This window comes from Salvelinus sp. IW2-2015, linkage group LG10 (genome assembly GCF_002910315.2).
Source record: "Salvelinus sp. IW2-2015 linkage group LG10, ASM291031v2, whole genome shotgun sequence".
NCBI lineage: Eukaryota > Metazoa > Chordata > Actinopteri > Salmoniformes > Salmonidae > Salvelinus > Salvelinus sp. IW2-2015.
The window spans coordinates 14,844,767-14,869,213 of NC_036850.1; the positions used below are offsets into that span (position 1 = coordinate 14,844,767).

A 24,447-nucleotide genomic window follows, 5' to 3' on the forward strand; every position below is an offset into this window, starting at 1 on the left:
TACGACTAGACGATTTGAATTCCATTAACGGCGTCACAACAAAAGGGAGGCCCAGAAAGGCAATTAGTGTACAGTGGGGCGTGTCATTCAGGAAGGAGGATGCATTGTTGGGGTGGAGGATGAGGAATGAAGGGACGTGACGGAAGAGGTGCAGCGTCCCCAACCTTTACCTTTATTAGCCTTTCACCTCTGACCAATGTCATATACATAAAGGTTGGATATACAGTGCATTCTGAAAGTACTCAGACCCCTTGACTTTTTCCACATTTTGTTACGTTACAGCATTTTTCTAAAATTGATTAAATTGTTTTTTCCCTTCATCAATCTACACACAATACCCCATAATGGCAAAACAGATTTTTAGACATTTTTGCAAATGTATTAAAAATAAAAAACTGAAATATGACATTTACAAAACTATTCAGACCCTTTACTCAGTACTTTGTTGAAGCACCTTTGGCAGCGGTTACAGCCTCGAGTCTTCTTGGGTATGACGCCACAAGCTTGGCACACCTGTATTTGTGGAGTTTCTCCCGTTAATCTCTGTAGATCCTCTCAAGCTCTGTCAGGTTGGATGGGGAGCGTCTCTGCACAGCTACTTTCGGGTCTCTCCAGAGATGTTCGATCGGGTTCAAGTCCGGGCTCTGGCTGGGCCACTCAAGGACATTCAGAGACTTGTCCCGAAGCCACTCCTGCATTGTCTTGGCTGTGTGCTTAGGGTTGTTGGCATGTTGGAAGGTGAACCTTTGTCCCTAGTCTGAGGTCCTGAGCAGGTTTTCTTCAAGGATCTCTCTGTACTTTGCTCTGTTCATCTTTACCTCGATACTGACTTGGCTCGCAGTCCCTGCCGCTGAAAAACATCCCCACAGCATGATGCTGCCATCACCATGCTTCACCGTATGGATGGTGCCAGGTTTCCTCCAGACGTGACGCTTGACATTCAGGCCAAAGAGTTCAATCTTGGTTTCATCAGACCAGAGAATCTTGTTTCTCATGGTCTGAGAGTCTTTAGGTCCCTTTTGGCGAACTCCAAACGGGCTGTCATGTGCCTTTTACTGAGGAGTGGCTTCCGTCTGGCGACTCTACCATACAGGCCTGATTGGTGGAGTGCTGCAGAGATGGTCGTCCTTCTGGAAGGTTCTCCCATCTCCACAGAGGAACTCTGGATCTCTTTTAGAGTGACAATCAGGTTCTTGGTCTCCTACCTGACCAAGTCCCTTCTCTCCCGATTGCTCAGTTTGGTGGGGCGGCCAGCTCTAGGGAGAGTCTTGGTGGTTCCAAACTTCTTCCATTTAAGGATGATGGAGGCCACTGTGTTCTTGGGAACATTCAATTCTGCAGAAATGTTTTGGTACGCTTCCGCAGATCTGTGCCTCGACACAATACTGTCTCAGAGCTCTAGCACAATTCCTTCGACTTCCTGGCTTGGTTTTTGCTCTGACATGCACTGTCAACTGTGGGACCTTGTATAGACAGGTGTGTGCCTTTCCAAATCATGTACAAACAGTTGAATATACCACAGGTATACCCCAATCAAGTTGTAGAAACATCTCAAGGATGATCAATGGAAACAGGAAGCGCCTGAGATCAATTTCAAGTCTCATAGCAAAGGGTCTGAATACTTACAGTATGTAAATAAGGTATTTCTGTTTTTTATTTGTAATAAATTAGCAAACTTTTCTAAAAACCTGTTTCACTTTGTCATTATGGGGTACTGTGTGTAGATTTATTTTTATTGAATCCATTTTAGAATAAGGCTGTAACGTAGCAAAATGTGGAAAAAGTCAAGGGGTCTGAATATTTTGCGAATGCACTGTCGATAGATGAGTCTCGTAGAAAAAGACAATGCAAAACCATGCATCAATGAATCGCTGTGGTGCTGAATATGTTATCTTTGCTTTACTGTAAAACCATTACCTTACAAAATAATGACGCCATATTGTTCAAGCGCTGAATCACTTGTTAGAGGGGAGGAAATAATGCCTTTCCACCAGTACATTTGCATTCCTACGAGGCATAAAACCAAAGTCTCAATGTTCCACTGAACTCACGCTGGCATCAGAGATCAATAGCCTTCTCAACCTTACAATATAATATTGCATATCCATCTTCCATGATGCCCCCCATTGAACGGCTGCTGAGATGTTTCAGTGCTTATTGTCGTTTTTAGGCCTGAAGAGGTGAAATCGTTTTTAGGCCTGAGGGTTGACATTTCTCTCATGCTTTCATGTTCCAGAGGAATACAGGGGGAGAGGGATCAAGGCCCTATCTGATGCACACAGCAGGAGCAGCTGGGCACACTGGGTTCCCTCCAGAAGGAGCCACTGTGCATGATGGGGTTGGTTCTAAGACCATTGAAGGAAGAACTGGGCCAAATGCTTTCACCATGGTCCCCACTCAAACAGTTGTAGCCTGTTTCAAGTAGGCTTCTCACTCAGGGACACCTAAATGCACACAGCAAAGATAGATTCTGTGCCATTGTGCAATGAAATATGTTGTGCATGCAGGGAAAATGTGTATTCTAAGCGACTTTGATTATAATAATAATGATGATGAAAATGTGTTTCAGCACCTTATTGTTTTGTTTGGCCGTCTGTTTGTCGACTCCACTGTGTCCTTACATAGCGGAACTGTGATGATCAATGGAAATGTAGTAATTGGGTTGTCCAGTGTTCCTCCCTTTGGAGAGAGAATAGGCTTCATCTAGGAGCAACAAGCAGGACACTGTTATGAGATAAACATGTTCATTTTCTAACATGAACCTCTCCTGTCGAACTGATGAAGTAGTGTGTACAAACACTTATAATACACCTTACCATTTAGGTCCCAGTGTCTCTATCTTGTGGCTTGATAAAGTATTGCAAGTGATCTCTCACGCTCTTCTTCAGTGCCACATCCATTGGAAACAAAGTTGAATGTTCAATTTGCAGGGAGACGCGATTAAAAAAATAGGTCAATAATTTATTTGGATACAAAAACCATTAGGTGTCAACAATTACCATAAGCAATATGGGTATACTTTTATCACAAGAACAACACATGACATACCAACATACCAACTGAGTTTTTTTCTCCAAGCCAGTCAGTCTGATTGTCTGTAAAGGTGGCAATATTTAATATGCTGTCATCTCTAGGATATGTTTACTAGGCCTACTCTTAGTATGTGACAGGTTGCAGATGACAAGAATGCATGTGACAAGAAATAATTATTTGACAAGAATGTAAATGTCACATTTCACAATGTAAATTGTATAGGTTTAATCTATTCCTTGATTGGAAAACAGTAAAGTCAAACTTCAGTCATTGTATGACTTATTGGACTGTGCAGTAGCCTACCTTTATGTCAAAATAGGAACATCTTGAAACAATTACAGTTAATAATTGCTGCGACATTTTAAATTAGTAATTACTATCTATTAATTATTAGCGCAATTGAAAACCTTCACAATAAAACGCCCCCACATTCTAATCTAAATGGATAATTGATGAAGTGAATGCACAGTAGCCTATTACACAATTTCACTATTGTATCTCATTGGACAGCGGTTAAACGCATGTTCCACACGCCTTCTGTCTGTCGGTGAAATCGCGACTGGTGTGGACTTGCAAATGAAGCGAAATAGGGAACGTTCGTCACCAAGACAATCACCTTTACTTTCCAACGTCTGAGATTTTTTCCCATTTTTGACCTACCTATTTGGATTAAATCATAGCCTTCTGCGCGTGAGTGCAGAGTGCGGTTATTGGATCCGGAGGCGCTGGTTGCCCGCATTTGCAGAACGAATTGCATCGTTGTGGAGTTGTAGTAATTTATCCAGGTTGCTCTCAAGTGACGCGCATAGCACATTCTAGGATTTTGGTGGGCGACAGTCGCACTTGTCCTCTGGTGTACTGAATTTCGTTGGCTGTATGGAGGGATGTCGGGATGGCTTGCACCAGGAGAACCAAAACTTTGGTGTCTACATGCGTGATCTTGAGTGGCATGACCAACATCGTGTGTCTGCTCTATGTTGGATGGGTCACTAATTATATCGCGAATGTATACATCAAAGTCCCCATGCCTGTCCCAGAGAAAAAGTTAGAAGGCGACAAGAAGGGGGACACCCTACGGATCATAGAAAGACTTGATCGACTTGAGAATGTGGTCAACCAGCACATACAAGGTAAAGTAACCACCACACTGAGCAAGTATCCTTTTACTTACTGTTTGATAGATTCTGAGTTGCATATGTTCAATTGCATTGAATGTATGGTTTGCGATGTATTAATGATATCGACCTATGTGAATTAGCCTATATCTCCAAACTCAGCAAATAATGACATTGTTGATTTATAACATAAGATGACCCTAACATTTTCCTTTGTGAATAATGTGACCAACATTTGTCATCTCCTTACTTTGAGTGGTCTGTCTGTCTGGACCATGTGACAGAAAGGGAAAAGGACAATGAGATCATTGCAAAAGCCATTTATTCTCTCTGGAGGCAAAATTCCTAGTAGTCTATGTATTATAATTGGAGCAGTGTTGGTGAACTTAATTGCTTCTCCCACAGCGTGAAATATACATATAGTAAATGTGTAGCTGCAGTTATACTCAACCTCATTGTTTGCTGTCTCACATGCTGAAGCTTAAAACCTTATTTTTCAAAACCCGAGTCTGTCTCCTTATACATTTTGGCATAATTGTCTATTTTTTTTGCATCTGCTCATCAGGTGTATTATGACTGCCTATTGTGACACTTGAAGTTTGTTTTTCTGTTAGGCCAATAGTCTCATGAAAACTGTAGTGTAGACTGTGAATGTGAAAACTAGCCCAGCGTACTGTACGTATCTGCTACAATGTCATCTATTTTGAGCTTTAAAACTCAATGTCAAATGTACTGGGACTACATTTTGAAGGATGTTATGTCAATGTAATACGGCACACACAGTATAGACTCTACCCAAACAGAGGTTGGTCTGTTTTCCCCAGACATAGTGTTGGAGATACTGTTGAACTTGCAGTGAGTGAATTTCCACAGACATATTTTTTTTATACTGTTCTTTATAGTATTATCTGACAAGCTCAAATGCTACAGAATGGGGCCATTAATTCAATTAATCTAATGGGAATCTGATCTAAAAAAAACATTGAATATCCTTTTGACTTTGGATTCCTCTTGTGTTCTTGGGAATGTCTGGAATTCCTTTCTCAAATTCCTTCATGCTTTGCCCCTCGCTACAGCATACAGTTACTCCATACTGTAATTCTCTCCCTCCCTTTCTGTGTCATGATTTGAGCTTCACTCTTGTCAACACAAGAGAATAATGTTAACCAGGCTCTGATTTGACAGTTAGAGTATGAGTTACAGAGAGACACCCATCCCTAGGTCACGGGCAGAGGTGGACTTCACTGAGCTGTGAGGCACCGTACATAGTCAAGCCTGGCTGGCCAGTTGTGGTGCCAAGACTACATTTCACTATTTGGCACTGACAGAGAGCAGCCTGTTGAACAGCGCTCTGTACGTTTTCCGTGTAAGAGTGTCTGCCTAACTGTCTTATCTCCTCAGGAAATGTTTGGACTATTTGTGTTACTCAAAAGGGGAAATATCGCATTAGGTCAGATTGTAAAGATCAATTCAATGTGGCACAGAACACGGCTGGAAGGACAGAATGCCTTCTGTCTATAGCACTATACTGTATGGAAGGAGGGTGGACTGATAAAACATGCACTGTAACTCAGCTGTACATGCATGTTGATTTGGAATGTATCATCACTCAGCCTATTAGAGATGGGCCTCAGGTTTGAGAGAGGTTTGAAGACACGGTTTGAAGACCGGCATAAAAAAAATGTGGATTCCTTTTGTAGAATAGTAAACTAGGAAGACTACTACTCAGAACACATCTAGAGTTTGCTGTCCCTGTAACTGTCACACGATGTACTGACGCACAAATGCACACGTGTGCGCGCGCACACACACACACACGCACACACATACTTTTGTTTTACTATCCTTGTGGGGACCAACAAATGTATTCCCATTCAAAATCCTATTTTCCCTAACCCTAAATCTAACCCTAACTCCTAAACCTCTAACCCTGACCTTAATTCTATCCCTAATCCTTATTGTAACCATAAACCTAGCCGCTAAGCCTAAAATAGCATTTTTCCTCGTGGGGACTGGCGAAATGTCCCCACTTGTTTGATTTTTCTTGTTTTACTATCCTTGTGAGGACTTCTGGTCCCCGGTGAACATTTTCACCGGTACACAGTAGGCGTGGTATCACCATGTTGGACACAGACAGTCTCTTAAAATGTGTCTGACTGATGTCACCTCCATACTCAATATAATAAGGCTTGAAAACTCCTCATATCAGTATTTGATGATAGAGGGCAGTGGTCTGCATTTGTCTAAAGAGCGCATAAGGCACTGCACACAACCCTTGATTTGTATTAAGCACAGTCACTGAATAAGGCTCGGCTGGGTAGCTGAAAAGTCCACACACGCCCACCATAAGTGCTGTTACTGCACTCTACAGCTTTCCTCGTGCTCCCAAAAGCCTTCATACTGTAAATGCATGTGTGTGAGGGTGCTGCTGTACTAAATGGACAACAACTTACATAGTCCTCTATTAATAAATACGCTGCAATTACACTTGTTTACCCTGAACACATTTAGTATGTGACAACCAAATATGGACAGTGTTCTTGTACAGAGACATAGAAATTAGAGGATGACCGATTAATCGGCATGGCTGATTTAATTAGGGCCGATTTCAAGTTTTCATAACAATCGGTAATCATCATTTTTGGACACCGATTATGGCCGATTACATTGCATTCCACAAGGAAACTGCGTGGCAGGCTGACCACCTGTTAAGCTAGTGTAGCAAGGAGCCAAGGTAAGTTGCTAGCTAGCATTAAACTTATTTTATAAAAAACAATACATCTTCACATAATCACTAGTTAACTAAACATGGTTGATGATATTACTAGGTTATCTAGCTTGTCCTGCATTGCATATAATCAATGCGGTGCCTGTTAATTTATCATTGAATCACAGCCTACTCCGCCAAACGGGTGATATAACAAGAGCGCATTCGCGAAAAAAGCACAATCGTTGTAAGAATGTACCTAACCATAAACATCAATGCCTTTTTTTAAATCAATACACAGAAGTATATATTTTTAAACCTGCATATTAAGTTGAAAAAATTCATGTTAGCAGGCAATATTAACTGCTATTGTGTCACTTCTCTTGTGTTCWTTGCACGCAGAGTCAGGGTATATGCAACAGTTTGGGCCGCCTGGCTCGTTGCGAACTAATTTGCCAGATTTGTACATAATTATGACATAACATTGAAGGTTGCGCTATGTAACAGCAATATTTAGACTTAGGGTTGCCACCAGTTAGATAAAATATGGAGCGGTTCCGTATTTCACTGAAAGAATAAACATTTTGATTTCAAAATGATAGTTTACGGATTTGACCATATTAATGACCAAAGGCTTGTATTTCTGTGTTTATTATATTATAATTAAGTCTATGATTTGATATTTGATAGAGCAGTCTGACTGAGCGGTGGTAGGGAGCAGCAGGCTCGTAAGCATTCATTCAAACTTTACTGTGTTTGCCAGCAGCTCTTAGCAATACTTGAGTCACAGCGCTGTTTATGATTTCAGGCCTATCAACTCGAGATTAGGCAGGCAATACTAAAGTGCCTATTAGAACATCCAATAGTCAAAGGTATATGAAATACAAATGGTATAGAGAGAAATAGTCATAATTCCTATAATAACTACAACCTAAAACTTCTTAACTGGGAATATTGAAGAACTGGGAATATTGAACCACCAGCTTTCATATGTTCTGAGCAAGGAACTTAAACGTTAGCTTTTTTTACATGGCACATATTGCACTTTTACTTTCTTCTCCAACACTGTGTTTTGCATTATTTAAACATGTTTCATTATATATTTGAGACGAAATAGATTTTATTTATGTATTATATTAAGTTAAAATAAGTGTTCATTGTTCATTCAGTATTGTTGTAATTGTCAATATTACAAATATATACTGTATATATAAAAATCGTCCGATTTTAATCGGTATCGGCTTTTTTTGGTCCTCCAATAATCGGTATCGGCGTTGAAAAATCATAATCGGGGGACCTCTAATAGAATTCACTCAGAATGATGATGTTTGTATTGTAAGTGGGATGTGCCTTTCCTCCTGCAATGTGTTTACCTGGCTTTTTATGAGCCTACCAGCGCTCACATTTTGAGCCGTTCAAGAGTGTTCCTCTACACAGGTAACTGCGAATTCACTTGAGAGGTCTTCCTGAGTCATCAAAAAGGGAATATGAATTTAGACATGACAGAACTCAAAGGAGTTTTCTTCCGTAAAGTACAGCTGTGCCTCAGAGACTTTACTATAGATCTCCCCTCTGAACATGAGGAAAGCAAAGACAAAGTATGGGTGTATTTAATGGTGATTGTTTTTGTGAGAAGGCAGTGGTCCTCTGGTTTATTTTACCTCGGGGGCTGTATATTACCCCTGGGGATAACTCATGCTATGTTGCTGATTCAGAGGGAGATGATGATGCTATTTGATTGGAAGGCCTCAATCAAATCAACCTGTCAAATCAATTGAAAAGCCCTCTAAATCACAATGAGTGTTTACTCTTGAGAAGAGGAGCGAGAGAGGGGACGTGTGTGTGTGTGTGTGTGTGTTATACACTCCTTGCTGGAGGGCAGGTAATAAATGTTGTATAATGGAAGAAGACAGCCGGTGGTTTTATCTTTTTGCATGGTTTTGGCTACAGAGCACTTATCTGCCTTGTTGCTTCCACTAAAATATCACCCCCCGTGTTCTGCCATGCCAAGTCAGTTTGCCCCAACATCCTTTCAATTAAATATTGAATGACATAATGGCTGCAAGAGGCAGCAGGCGTTGACCAAGTGTCATAATAATACATGATGCTTAACTTGCTGAATATATGTTGAATATGGATTGCAAACAAATGGTTCTCTTGATCTAACATCTAACAGGCCGTGTTCAGCTGATCTGCTGACTGTTGGGAAGCTACCCAAAATATTAATCAAATCATTGGCGATGCCAGGTTACTTTTGTTTTTCTAAACGTTACTTAATGCATCAAAGACTAACACGCAACCCAAACCGGCTGCGCAAATGTATTTTGTCCCCCTACACCAAACGCAATCACGACACGCAGGTTAAAATATCAAAACAAACTCTGAACCAATTACATTAATTTGGGAACAGGTCGAAAAGCAATAAACATGTATGGCAATTTAGCTAGTTAGCTTGCACTTGCTAGCTAATTTGTCCTATTGCGCTAGCTTGCTGTTGCTAGCTAATTTGTCCTGGGATATAAACATTGAATTGTTATTTTACCTGAAATGCACAAGGTCCTCTACTCCGACAATTAATCCACACATAAAACGGCCAACCGAATCGTTTCTAGTCATCTCTCCTCCTTCCAGGCTTTTTCATCTTTGAACTTATATGGTGATTGGCATCTACATTTTCATAGTATTACCACGACAACCGGCAAAACATTTAGTCTTTCAATCACCCACGTGGGTATAACCAATGAGGAGATGGCACGTGGGTACCTGCTTCTATAAACCAATGAGGAGATGGGAGAAGCAGGACTTCCAGCGCCGATCTGCGTCAGTAATAGAAATGACTTCTATTTTAGCCCTTGGCAACGCAGACCAACCACGCCAAAACTATAGTTTGTTAACAATACATTTGTGGAAAGTCGGTTAGGACATCTACTTTGTGCATGACACGAGTCATTTTTCCAACAATTGTTCACAGACAGATTATTTCACTTATAATTCACTATCACAATTCCAGTGGGTCAGAAGTTTACATGCACTAAGTTGACTGTGCATTTAAACAGCTTGGGAAATTCCAGAAAATGATGTCATGGCTTTAGAAGCTTCTGATAGGCTAATTGACATAATTTGAGTCAATTGGAGGTGTACCTGCGGATGTATTTCAAGACCTACCTTCAAATTCAGTGCCTCTTTGCTTGACATCATGGGAAAATCAAAAGAAATCAGCCAAGACCTCAGAAAAAAAATTGTAGACCTCCACAAGTCTGGTTCATCCTTTGGAGCAATTTCCAAACGCCTGAAGATACCACGTTCATCTGTTCAAACAATACAACGCAAGTATAAACACCATGGAACCACACTGTCGTCATACATCTCGGGAAGGAGACGCGTTCTGTCTCCTAGAGATGAACGCACTTTGGTGCGAAAAATGCAAATCAGTCCCAAAACAACAGCAAAGGACCTTGTGAAGATGCTGGAGGAAACAGGTACAAAAGTATCTACAGTGGGTAGAAGAAGTATTTGATACACTGCCGATTTTGCAGGTTTTCCTACTTACAAAGCATGTAGAGGTCTGTAACTTTTTCATAGGTACACTTCAACTGTGAGAGACGGAATCTAAAACAAAAATCCAGAAAATCACATTGTATGATTAAGTAATTCATTTGCATTTTATTGCATGACATAAGTATTTGATACATCAGAAAAGCAGAACTTAATATTTGGTACAGAAACCTTTGTTTGCAATTACAGAGATCATACGTTTCCTGTAGTTCTTGACCAGGTTTGCACACACTGCAGCAGGGATTTTGGCCCACTCCTCCATACAGACCTTCTCCAGATCCTTCAGGTTTCAGGGCTGTCGCTGTGGGCATTACGGACTTTCAGCTCCCTCCAAAGATTTTCTATTGGGTTCAGGTCTGGAGACTGGCTAGGCCACTCCAGGACCTTGAGATGCTTCTTACGGAGCCACTCCTTAGTTGCCCTGGCTGTGTGTTTCGGGTCGCTGTCATGCTGGAAGACCCAGCCACGACCCATCGTCAATGCTCTTACTGAGGGAAGGAGGTTGTTGGCCAAGATCTCGCGATACATGGCCCCATCCATCCTCCCCTCAATACGGTGCAGTTGTCCTGTCCCCTTTGCAGAAAAGCATCCCCAAAGAATGATGTTTCCACCTCCATGCTTCACGGTTGGGATGGTGTTCTTGTGGTTGTACTCATCCTTCTTCTTCCTCCAAACACGGCGAGTGGAGTTTAGACCAAAAAGCTCTATTTGTCTCATCAGACCACATGACCTTCTCCCATTCCTCCTCTGGATCATCCAGATGGTCATTGGCAAACTTCAGATGGGCCTGGACATGCGCTGGCTTGAGCATGGGGAACTTGCGTGCGCTGCAGGATTTTAATCCATGACGGCGTAGTGTGTTACTAATTGTTTTCTTTGAGACTGTGGTCCCAGCTCTCTTCAGGTCATTGACCAGGTCCTGCCGTGTAGTTCTGGGCTGATCCCTCACCTTCCTCATGATCATTGATGCCCCACGAGGTGAGATCTTGCATGGAGCCCCAGACCGAGGGTGATTGACCGTCATCTTGAACTTCTTCCATTTTCTAATAATTGCACCAACAGTTGTTGCCTTCTCACCAAGCTGCTTGCCTATTGTCCTGTAGCCCATCCCAGCCTTGTGCAGGTCTACAATTTTATCCCTGATGTCCTTACACAGCTCTCTGGTCTTGGCCATTGTGGAGAGGTTGGAGTCTGATTGATTGAGTGTGTGGACAGGTGTCTTTTATACAGGTAACGAGTTCAAACAGATGCAGTTAATACAGGTAATGATTGGAGAACAGGAGGGCTTCTTAAAGAAAAACTAACAGGTCTGTGAGAGCCGGAATTCTTACTGGTTGGTAGGTGATCAAATTCTTATGTCATGCAATAAAATGCAAATTAATTACTTAAAAATCATACAATATGATTTTCTGGATTTTTGTTTTAGATTCCGTCTCTCACAGTTGAAGTGTACCTATGATAAAAATTACAGTACCTCTACATGCTTTGTAAGTAGGAAACACTGCCGATTTTGCAGGTTATCAAATACTTGTTCTCCCCACTGTATATCCACAGTAAAACGAGTCCTATATTGACATAACCTGAAAGTCCATCCAGCAAGGAAGAAGCCACTGTTCCAAAACCGCCATAAAAAAGCCAGACTACGGTTCGCACTGCACATGGGGACAAAGATCGTACTTCATGGAGAAATGTCCTCTGGCTGAAGAAACAAAAATCGAAATGTTTGCCCGAAATGACCATCGTTATGTTTGAGGGAAAAGGGGGACGCTTGCAAGCCAAAGAACACCATCCCAACCGTGAAGCATGGGGGTGGCAGCATCATGTTGTGGGGGGTGCTTTGCTGCAGGAGGGAGTGGTGCACTTACACAATAGATGGCATCATGAGGAAGGGAAATTGTCGATATATTGAAGCAACATCTCAAGACATCGGTCAGGAAGTTAAAGCTTGGTCGCAATGGGTCATCCAAAGGACAATGACCCCAAGCATACTTCCAAAGTTGTGGCAAAATGGCTTAGGACATCAAAGGTATTGGAGTGGCCATCACAAAGCCCTGACCTCAATCCTAATAGAACATTTGTGGACAGAACTGATAAAGCTTGTGCGAGCAAGGAGGCCTACAAACCTGACTCAGTTACACCAGCTCTGTCAGGAGGAATGGGCTAAAATTCACCCAACTTATTGTGGGAAGCTTGTGGAAGGGTACCCGAAACGTTTGACCCAAGTTAAACAATTTAAAAGCAATGCTACCAAATACTAATTGAGTGTATGTAAACTTCTGACCCACTGGGAATGTGATGAAAGAAATAAAAGCTGATATCATTCTCTCTAAGATTTTTCTGACATTTCACATTCTTAAAATAAAGTGGTGATCCTAACTGACCTAAAGACAGGGAATTTTTACTAGGATTAAATGTCAGGAATTGTGAAAAACTGAGTTTAAATATATTTGGCTAAGGTGTATGTAAACTTCCGACTTCAACTAGAAGTACCCTGCTTTGCACTGACAGTCTTTATGTACTATAAAGGGACCAATGAATATCCTAATTTCTGAGCAGAATGCAGAAATGCTGTAACCCTTTTCCCTCAAAGGGAAGTGGAGATACAGTATCTCATTCTCCCATGCTTCCTTTTAACTCTCAGAATGCCTCTTAGCAACTCCCACAGTTAATTACCTTTGCAGGCCATGGAATGGTAGAAGCTGGGTGTCAGGGTAACATTGGTGCCATGGTAATAGAGTAGAAATGTTGTCATTTCTTTACAGAGTACAGCCTCAATATATGTAGTGGTTTTGGGATTGACAATTTACTGGAATGACAATTAAGATCTACCAATCCAAAGGGAATGTGGTGTCAGTGAAAGTGTGCTGAAGCAGGGGTGGAGTGTGAGAGTGTGGAAAGGGAGTCTCCAGAATGTTGATTTGCTTTACCAGTAATGGAACGATTATTGAGTTACAGAGAAACAAATGCACTGGAGGATGACTGCTAATGAAAACAATTAATTACCTTGAATCCAGAGGGCAAAAGCATCATGAAGAAAATCAAAATAAATTAGAAATTGTAACCTCCCTTGCAAGTATTTCAGTTCAAAGAGTGTCCCTTGACAATTTACTCTAAACTGGAAACTATTTATGGCACTTTTTCAAGGCTGCTGTTCCATGTTTATTTGAATTAACTGATAAAATTGTGTCTTCATGTAATTGTTGTTAGTCACTACTGTGATTCTGAGGTAGATTTATGTCTAATTTCTGGAGGAGGTTATTTTTACAGTTTACTCCGTATCTGCTAAAATATCTAGAAAGCAACGTACAGATAATTCAGAACAGCGTTTAGAAGTGTCCCACTGAAACAAAAGCATTTGACAGCCCTCTGGCTATACCATGATTAAGATGGTCCCATGCAGACTCTGCCTCTCCTCTATACCCCACCATCATCCCAAGCAATTTGTCTCAGTCCCTCATATCTGCCCGGTCTATTTGCTAAGTGCACACATGGGCACAAAGACAGCTTGTGTTCCACCATACAGGCTGTTTAGGGAAGGCTCATCTCCATGTGGCGAAACGAGAAAGCTGAGTGAAGGTGACAGTAACTTAGACAAATTGGAGTGCTTTGTTTTTACATGCTAGATTGTCTACCCATATTCGTCTGCCATCCTATTTACTTCATAATTCATGCCTCTGAGTAAGAAAGTAACATTTTGGTTTGAGCAGAAAAAGCCCTTTATTTCTGGAGTTCTACAGTCTTTCTAGTTTTCTAATACTGTATTATTCTTTGATGTATTGATTTATGAGTAGGACTGTTTTCTCATAGAGCAGGAAACATACCAGGATGTACTACACAGGGGAAATGCACAAACTCATTTTCTTATTTAGGAATTCATACAGAAACTCGGTGGTGCAAATCGAGGTCGTGCAGAGCATAGCACACTCGATGACTGCATTCGAAAACAGGTCTGGAGAAATTTACAGATGTAGGATCTTAATTTGAGCCATTTCGCGACAGCAGGAAAATAATCCTGCAGCAACAGGAAATGTAAGTATTATGTGGATTATAATGAATGTACATTTTTGTAGGGGTTGATGCATTTTTAAAAGGGAAAATCATGTCTGAAATTTTCAATTTTCAATTACAAACATCAGAAGCCTTTTTAAACCTTAAATACACTATATTTCCTGCATTTCAGGAAGGTTCAACTGCAACACAGTCAAATTAAGATCCTATATCTGTAATGAAGATATCTTATTCCGTAGGTAGTGTGTGCAGGTTAAGACATTTAAGGTAGGGTATCGCTGGACTCTATTGGCAAAGAGGAAAAGAAGAGTTGTTCTTATTGCATGCCTTATTTCTCTATGCCTCTGCACCTCTCCATGATGAATCAGCAGACTACAGTTGTAGGATCTTAATTTGATCACCCTGTTGCAGGAGAACTTTCAAACGTAGTGTATTTGAGGTTTAAAAAGGCTTCTGAAGTTTGACATTTCAGACTGAATTTACCCTTGTGAAAAATGTATCAACCTCTACAAAAATGTAWATTAATTATAATCCACATAATAATTCACATTTCCTGTTGCTGCAGGATATTTTAACCACTGTAGCAAACTCAAATGAATATCCTACATCTGTATCCTGCTGAAGGTTGGTGTAAACCGTGGATTGATAACCCAGAGACTGAAGGAAGTGAGACAGAGAGAGATGATGACGGGAAGGAAGGAAGAGACTCAGCAGGAGGCTGCATCACCAGTGGCCTGCCTGAGGATTCATCACTGTTAACCCTAATTGGGATGTTAATCAAAATGCATATGTCTCATGTCCCTTACTCACTGGCTCCCAGGGCTTATAAAACATTAATAATCCATCACTGATCCAGAAGTGAACTGAATGGACCTAACTGTCATACTGTGGGTCATTGTGTGTTATTCMATGATAGTTATTCATTGCCACATGCGTAGCTGTGAGACTTGAGGTTGTTGCTATGTCATTGTTGTTGAACCGTCAGTGAGTGAAACAACTCCCTCCTGCGTCAGTGTTCTTATTACGGAGTGTACTGAGTGGAGAGGCTTTCTAACTTATACTAACTATTGAGTGAATGAAGCAGCTAATTACAGAGGAGCCACTTTTTTGCTCCCATATCTTGAGCAGGGGATTTTAATTAGCGGCAATGGGACCTAATTGCTAGTTAATTAGAGGGAATGAAGAACCTGTGAGGAGCTAGAGTATAGGCCCAATCAGCCAGAGTTGAACATTCCCTGAACCTGACAGAAATTAGCGCTCCATTGCAGACTGGCATTTGTGCTGATGTATTGGGAGAGAGTGCTACTAAGGCATCTCATACCCACAGGATGTTGAAAATCAGCCTCAATTATCACCATGTCTCATTTGATAATTTTTACCCTGGAACTTAATTACTTCGTGCCGCTAAATTCTCCTGTTATCTAATTGTTTTTCAGTATTCCTCACAAACCACCTGAAGGCAACACACACACCACACAGGTTTATTGTCAGATGTTCATTAAAATCAGTACAGCAATTAGCATCTGGCCACTTTTGTCCACTGGGCTGCAACACGTCCTGTTATTGATAATAGTTARCACCAATCCATATAATCACAATCTGCCCTGTGCGTATTAAAGACATGCCGTCGMGTTTTCCTATAGTGCACATTAATACTACCAGTTATAGTAATGTGCCTTTCTGTGTAGGCTATCTTTATATTTATTCATTCATCATTATATTGAACATATTGCAAGTACAGTAGGGCTGTGGGGGTCATGAAATTGTCAGACGGTGATTGTCAAGTAAATAACTGCCGGTCTCACGGCAATTGACTGTTAATTAACATAAACACATTTAGCATCTCCTTGCTTCCACGCATAGCGCRCAAGCTACTGATGCGACCTTTGGAACATCTACATTTTAAAAAGTCTAATCCATTTAATATAGCCTACACATCACAATACATCCATGATTTATTTTAGACAGGTCTAAAGAAACATGATATGAAGAAAATATTTATTTCAGAAGAACAGTATAGCATACTGAGTTGTCCTTATATTAGGCCCTGATATGGCTATGGCTGTGGGCTACACTAGTTAATTTAGCAACAAGCGTTGCTTAGATTCCACATTATTTTTATTATTTTATAGTATGAAGAATACAATTGAACATAGCTGAATAAAATTTAAAATATATTTTCTCCAAARGATTTCCAAAGAAGTGCATGCAATTCTGTGTTGAGCGGTTCACAAAAAAATAGGTCCTCACATATGCTTAATATCAAGTTATTTATGCAACTTTAGTTGTGATATAAACTTTGGGCTATATATTTAGATTTTTAATACATTCTAAAGCMGCATGATGCAACTCTAATGATGATTTGAAAACATTCTCATGAAAGGCATGAGCTGTGATTTGTTTCTTGTGCAGGCTGCACAAACTTCATCAATCACTCATTCACAATTTGACAAGCACTTGATAATATTCTCAACAGACCATGAATTTCCCAGCAGCATCCCCCTTGTGTGGCCATAATGCCCTTGGGCTGAATATAACAATTATAATTRCCTTCTCCCGGCTGTGGCACTCCAAAGCGCCTCTCACTCACGTGACTCTCTCATATCTCAATTCTTTGCCAATGCCCGTCACATTATCAGGTCCTTCMCACAGGAATCTCAGGTAAGAAGTAGGRTACAAGTGAAGACACATTGGAGACGCAACTGTGCGCATCCCTCTTATCGAGTTCAGAGGCGCATATTGAAGATGTTAGAAGAACTAGGCTTACCGAACAGCTAAAGCACTAGCCTCCCCAATAGTACAAAAGTTGACCTATTCTATTGGTCAACTTGTCCTTCTGTGCAATAAATAAATATTCCAAACATACTCTGGGACAGTTGTGGGATGCAATAGATACCAAATTAATACAACCACTCCCATACATTTTTTTTTTTTTTTTTAAGAAATTAGGCTGATGCAACAGATTACAACATTTGACTTAAAATGTTGATAAACAATTAGGCTATTTCTTCACATTATAAATGCAGCAATGCGTACACGGCAGTAGGCTATACGCMCGAATGTTCCAAAATGCAATCAATTAGCAGGAAAACACTGTTCTCAAAAGTGACTGCAAATGCATACGTAACATGCAACAATTTCAAAGACTTTACTGAGTGACAGTTTAAATAAGGAAATCAGTCAACTGATATAAWTTCACAAGGCCCTAATCTATGGATTTCACATGACTGGGCAGGGATGCACCCTTGGCAGATGGGCCCACCCACTGGGGAGCCAGGCCCAGCCAATCAGAATGAGTTTTTCCCCACAAAAGGACTTCATTGCAGACACAAATACTCACTTTAGTTGTGATTCAAAATGTATTAAACATATAGGCCTATGGACTAAGCTACATGAGGTGTGCGACTGGGATTTTTTTTAAAGTAGCAAAAAAAAYGCATGCACTGTTTCTTGCCTTACTACACACACTGGGAATCATTCACAGCGATAATACATCATTCACAAGTATTGTCACCCATCAGATGATTCTTAACTTARTGTTGTCTTTTCATATTCTCAATAATATATGTGGGAAATTGGTTTTGATTTAGAATAGACCATTATCATGCTCCTGTCTCGAAACATGCACTTAAATAGCGAATGGAGGACACTTTTCCCATGGTTCATTTTCATGCCAGCCAGGAAGGCTGTGCTCCTGTTGTTATTAAGCAAAGCAACCTGCTTTAATATTAGGATAAATAAATATAGTAGGCTTAGCCTATAGAAAGCTGATGGGTTCCTCCTCTTTCTAAAAGAGGCCATCAACTGTTTTCTCACACAATTGCAMAGCCTATAGAAATGTTGCGCAACATGAGCTCATATGCTCTCATGAAGTGTTTGATTKGATTTTTTGAAAACATTTGCATTGATGTCAGAGTGATTAGAGGGACAATAGAGTGCTGAGTACCAGGCAGTTAGCAAGTTTGGTAGGTTACTAATGACCATCAGCAGCATCAGCGCTTGGAGAAGCCTAGTTACCATGACTAAATGGTCTTGTGGAATTTGACTGCGGTCATGACTCCGGTTTGGTGGTAATACGATCAACGAAACAGCCCTAATCCCAAGCATGTTCAACTGTCACTGGGCATTAGTGATGTCCATCATTAGCCATACTACTGTAGTTGTATTGATGTGGGCATATAGACATGTTGTAGTAAAACTAGTAATGACTAAAGGATATCTTGTTGTATGATTGCAGTCTAGATGTGAAGTTGTCATATACTGAAAGGGAATGTAAGATAGCACCCTTCTGTCTGTTTCAAGGCCAGAKGAGACAGTTGCAGGTGAAGACAAAGAGTCATTCTGGCCTCTGCATCAGGAGTTTTGGCTGAAGCCAAAAACATTTGCAAGCAATGATGTTCTTTGAAATGCTGTTACAGTGGTAAAAGCATGCAGGTACAAAGACTAGAAATGATGATTTGTTTTGAAGCCAGAGGAGTGTGCACGGTTCGGTTGAAGCCCATTGAGTGCACCCGCTGTTGTTTTTTTTGTTGTAAACCACAGACGACTCAAAAGATTAACTTTGAACAGATGTTATTATGAGGGGGAAATCATCCATGCCTGCACTATCAAACCTCTCCATTCCTGCCAGTGGGCGGAGGGCAGCGGTTTAGTCATCTGTCTCATCGACTGACTAATCTCGTATGGAAGAACAGAGCTGTAGAAGCATACAGTGGCCTATCAAGACACTCCTATCAAAATTAAGCGTAGCTCACTCAAGAGACTGTTGTCTTGAAACAAAACGCTGGATTGGGTTTAATAGTTGTGTTTTAAAGATTTTTTTAAGCAGTTTCCCAGGAACGGTTCAGGTATGCTTCAAGGCAAGCCCCTAATCTGCTCTGCTCAGAAAGAAGACCCAATGATGTGTAAACCTTCCCACTGTGTTAACTTTGCCACCTGTGTCGGTGTGTTTCGCCTCTGGCATTACCATGTAGGRGCGTCTTGTAACCTTTGAATCGAGAGAAAATTGCTTCAAAGAATATCAACCACTCTCATTATCCCATCCTCTTTTGATAACTTCATTCACCTTACATCAGAGAGAAACCCTAATTATTTTCACTTTAAGTTGTGACATTAGCATGAAAGATAGTAGCTTTAAATTCTAATTTTAAGAGAATGATAATGTATTTACCCTCAAAGTTCAACTCCCTCTTCTCTCCAGTTGAAATTGAAAGCCCCGTGTGACATTTGCATTAGCATACGTCAGATGCGAGGACAGATAGCAGCCTGTCCTCTGCTGTTTCAGTAAACTCTTAGACTCGGGGTGAAGGTGTCAGATGCCTCATGTTGAAGAGCACAGACCACAGCCTGGAGGAGGAGAGCCCTTTTTTATACGTCTGTTTTCACAGGGACCCAATACAGAGATTTTTCTGTCTTTCTGTAACTGTAGGGCGTGATGCTAGGTGAAGTTATCAGGCCCTTTGAAGCTCAGAGCTTGCACCTGAGTTGCATCAGTGTCGCAGGGGACATTTTCCACATTGGCTACAGCAGGTGCATCAGCAGAAACAATGTGGGGGTATTTATCATACACAATATTCAGGAGTATAAAATGTTTTCTGTTTTTAAATGTTAAAGGTCTCTTCAACTTGTCAACACTGGTTAAGTCCTGTCCACCTCTCTAGAGCTGTCACTATGTCACTGCAGGCCATACCTGAAGGAATGCCCAGAGATATGAGTGGTGTTCTGAAACATGGCATCTCTACTCCTGAAATAGTCTGAGTGATGTATTACTTGTTCCCACAACTGCCTCTGACACACAGGCATCACACGTGTGTGTGCTCAATTAACATGAGGTTTTTGTACATTTGAGAGGCATTGATCTGTAAACCTCATTACTGATATCTTTAGCATGTGTGGTTTCTATATTCCACTTCCTCATGAAACCTTCACCTTCTGCAGGCGTTGTTTTTGTTTTTAAACCCTCATCTGTGAATGTTTGGATCTCAAAGAGCTGCTATTCTTTCTATTGATTTAGAATCAAGGCCATCAGCTTGTATAGAGAAGTAGCCCACGCCAGTCAGAGGCTGAAGTGGAGCCAGAATCTTTGGTCATAAAATGAGTTTATGCCAGGAGTGCTCTGCCAGCCTCTCTCCTCTGCCTCTCTGTTCCGCCTCCTCACTGCACAAGTGCAAGCCATCAAATATTCACTGCTGCCTTTAGAATGCAAATGCAAAGTGTTAAAATAGATCCAATATGTTTTAAGGTGGTGATACTGGAAGGAATGAAGTCATTACACATTCTCCCAAAAGATACTTAATGTTGTTTGCATTCGCATCTGACTAACTCCACTGAATTGTGTACAGAACTCTCATGAACTCAGGTTGAGCATTCCAACAGCGGTAGTGTTGGCTCGCTGCAGTCTGATTCTGTTGGACCCACAAGGCTCCTTAAAATGGTAGTGGTGCATTCATCAAAGAGGATAGCCTGAAGTGTATGATGTGCATCAGCTAGTACTTCTCACACTCATGACATGACCCCTCAGATCTCAGGTCACAGGTTCAGCCTCATTAGCTACTCCCGCTCTCTATCAGTTATTCAATAAATTCCCTAAACCGCAATTATTCAGATAAATATCTATGTGAAGACAAATAGCACGCCGTGGAGAAGACTAGAGGAATGTTAACAACAATCCTGATGCAGGTATTACTTTCTAAAGTTAGTTCCACACAGTGTATTGTATTGGCTTATTACATGTTTATATCAACTCTGACAACAATTCCCCATTGTAGAAAGGATAGTACAGTATTGCTCTGTAATAAAATAACTATTTGTCTGATACATCTGCCGCAGAGGGACAAGAGTGAGCCATGGAAATAAAAATGCTAAAAACAAATTGGCTCCCTATTTAAAAATGAGATGGAGAACAAGCTACGTTGTGGGTGAAATTACAAGATTATGTTATAATACTGTTATTGCATCAAATGGTTGTTTGATGCAATATAATAGGGTTCTTAGAACTATGTTGTGTCTGTGTGAACTGAGAGGAGCTTTTGAGATAAGGGTATCTGGAGCTGACAATTGATTTATGCCATAGAATGAGTTGYTGTTTCTGAACTGCGAAGTACCAGGGACAAGATCAGAGCCTTGTCTTAGGGGACAAACTCTGTGCAATAAGAACAGTCTTCATAGCAAATGCTATCTGTCTGGGGGATATTCCTTTCTCATATATCAAGTCTCACCTTGTGACCCATTCCACACATCTGTCGTTTGTCATGTAGACTAAGGGGGTGTATCTTTGCCATATAAAAGCTTTTGGTATTCTTTGTGTCGGAGCTCTCAACGAATCATCTAAGGCTGGTTCGTCGACCAGCCATCGTTATTGCAGGGCACTCAAGTCATTCACTTGTGTGTGTGTGTGTGTGTGACCTGCTCTCCTTATTAATAAGTGAATAAAGATTTAGTTTAAGTATAACTCTGACTTGTGTGATAAGTTTGTCTCTCCTCATTTGATAATAAAGAAATAACCACTATAGCTATGAAGGAAAAATACTGGAGTTTTGGTGCAAGTACAGCCAACTAGTGCAAAACTAATATTGCGATATATTCAAACTGATACGATACAATATATTGTAAAAAATAATATCCTGATATTTAACTGTATAAATGTTTTCCCCCATATCTAGTAATAACTCTACAGCAGACATGCAAATAATGCCTATTTAGTAACAAGATATTCTTTCTTCGGTCACAGCTTTGAATGTCTTCATGCTATGGTTGGAGAATATTGTCCTGGCACCAGCAGCTTGAGAAGAACAGAAAAGAGAATGGTCTTGAATTAAAAGGCTACAGGGCATTGTGTGTTACTTCTGAAAGCTCTAAATGGATGCTTCTGAGCTGTCTTTCATAAAAACCCAGTTTGAAGCTTTGGAAAACAGATATATTCTGACAAAACATGATATGAGGGATATAGCCACCAGGCAGGGCTTTGTCAGTCTGYCACAGAGGGCAATGGTAGCCATCAGCGGCCAACCGCTCTGTCTGACCTTAGGTGTTAGCGAAGCTGCACAGCGAAAACCTTCCCTCGTGCTGTAGTGGGGCATCTGCGGAGCGGTGATAAGGAGTGGACTGTTTAATTTTTTCCCTCACTGCAGACAGTTTCAAGTCCATTAAATCTCTCTCATAGCACTTTCTGGAATTTAAGTTAGGGCAATTGTTTGGTTCAGAATTTATGAATTTGCAACCCCAGTCGTGATAGAACATGTTGTGAAATGATACCTGGGTTTATTGTCATAAACCCTTCAAACAGTAAGGTAAGCATGGATGTGCTTTACTCTGATTACAGAATTATTGAACATCTAAGCATTTCTTCCTTTCACTGTGCTATATATGCCAGGAGACTGCCATTTTCTTTGAATTAGAGCTACAGTTTAAACTTAATCTTATCACATCTGAGTATCGGTGTTACTGCCAATTCCACATCCTCTAGTCAATTTCAATTCATCAAGTTCACCTCACATGGGAGTTTTACTTCGTTTAATGATTTTGAAGGTAACACTTCTTTTAATAGTATAGGAATGATGGCTCTAGTGTTTTCTATGCCAGGAGACAGAAACAGCATAGACGTGTGTGATGTAGAATGCTTTTTTTTTCTCCAAAATGCAGAGACTTCCAGGGACTACATCGTGTCAAAGGTCTCATCAATGAATTAGACTGTAAACCGTAGGTGATTCACCTTAAAGTCAACAATTGAAATGCATTTCCTCCTTGGTTATCTATTGTTCTATTGTTTTCTTGAGACGTAGGTTGTGGATTAATATTTTTAATTGAACCTTTTTAACTAGGCAAGTCAGTTAAGAACAAATTCTTATTTACAATGACAGCGTAGGAACAGTGGGTTAACTACCTTGTTCAGGGGCAGAACAACAGATTTTTACCTTGTCAGCTCGGGGATTCGATCCAGCAACCTGTGTGTTACTGGCCCAACGCTTTAACCACTAGGCTACCTGCCACCCAATATAAGCCTGTTGTTTTCATAACTGTTCACAAACTATTCAGCACTCCCATAATCCAATGCCGCATTCACGTGATAGTCGCAACTAGGAAACTCGTACATTTCCGACTTGCTTACAGGTTGTAGTTATACATGTGCCGTGTTCAACCAGTTAGCAAGTTGGACATTTCGTAGTTTCCTACGCACATGAACGCGGCATTAACTTGTGGTCCATGCAGCTGCTGTTCCCTGTTGTGATACACTCTAAAGAATGAGAATTTGTTGTGTCTGAGAAACTTTGCTAAGTAGAGAGGCCAAACCCACCAGTTTTGAGAGAAATAAAAGCGCTCTGCTGTAGCAAGGTTGGTGAATGGTAATTATCACAAATGAGAAAGCTTTTACCTTGCCATAAATATTTAGAGAGGAAAAACATCTATGGAAAAAAAATACAAGACATCTGAATGCAGATCTTTGTAGCCTCGTTGAGTTGCCTTCCACCCCAGGCAAACAAAGCGTAATGGTGTTTTTCTGGTACACATAATGCAGTCAGCCAAGCACTTCTCCCTCTGAGAGGAGCCTTAAGCTCCCTGCTGGATGTCTGTCTCCGCAGCACGCAGACTGACTACGCTCAGCAGCCCTGAGCCCCCCAGTCAGTCAGGCCCTGTTTACAGGCCAGTCTCATCCAGTCACCCCCAGCCTCCTCCCTCTTCCTTCCTGCTTCAGCCACTTTCTTCCTGTTCCAGCCTCCCCCAGTCCCCTTCAGTCTTCCTCAGCCTCACCCAGTCTCCTCCAGTCCTGCTCCCTCTGGTTAGAGATCTAAAAGCTTCTGGAGAGGAGGGGAACTGGACCTCATTGAGAAGGGAATGGGGGTAATGGAAGTACTCATGGGTCCACTGGTCCTGTCACAGGGTTTCCACAGTCACCAGAACGCTCCTTAAAGAGGCTCTGTGGTAGAGGGGAGGGGGCAGGTTCATTCTGAGATGGGTAACCATTTCAATCCTGCTCTCCTTGTGCCCATATTACTCCCCCAGAGAGATTGGGAGGATGTGGAGACAGGACTC

At 41.1% G+C, this 24,447-nt stretch overlaps 1 protein-coding gene across 1 annotated transcript in view; it reads left to right on the forward strand.

The window, feature by feature from the left end:
• Window positions 1-3,501: 3,501 nt before the first annotated feature.
• Window positions 3,502-24,447, forward strand: part of LOC111969344 (polypeptide N-acetylgalactosaminyltransferase 18-like) — an 88,804-nt gene continuing 67,858 nt past the window's right edge. Inside the window, exon 1 of the mRNA XM_023995407.1 lies at window positions 3,502-4,163. Within this exon, the coding sequence (XP_023851175.1) occupies window positions 3,926-4,163 (238 nt within the window). The 5' untranslated portion in view covers window positions 3,502-3,925. The remainder of the gene's footprint in view (window positions 4,164-24,447) is intronic.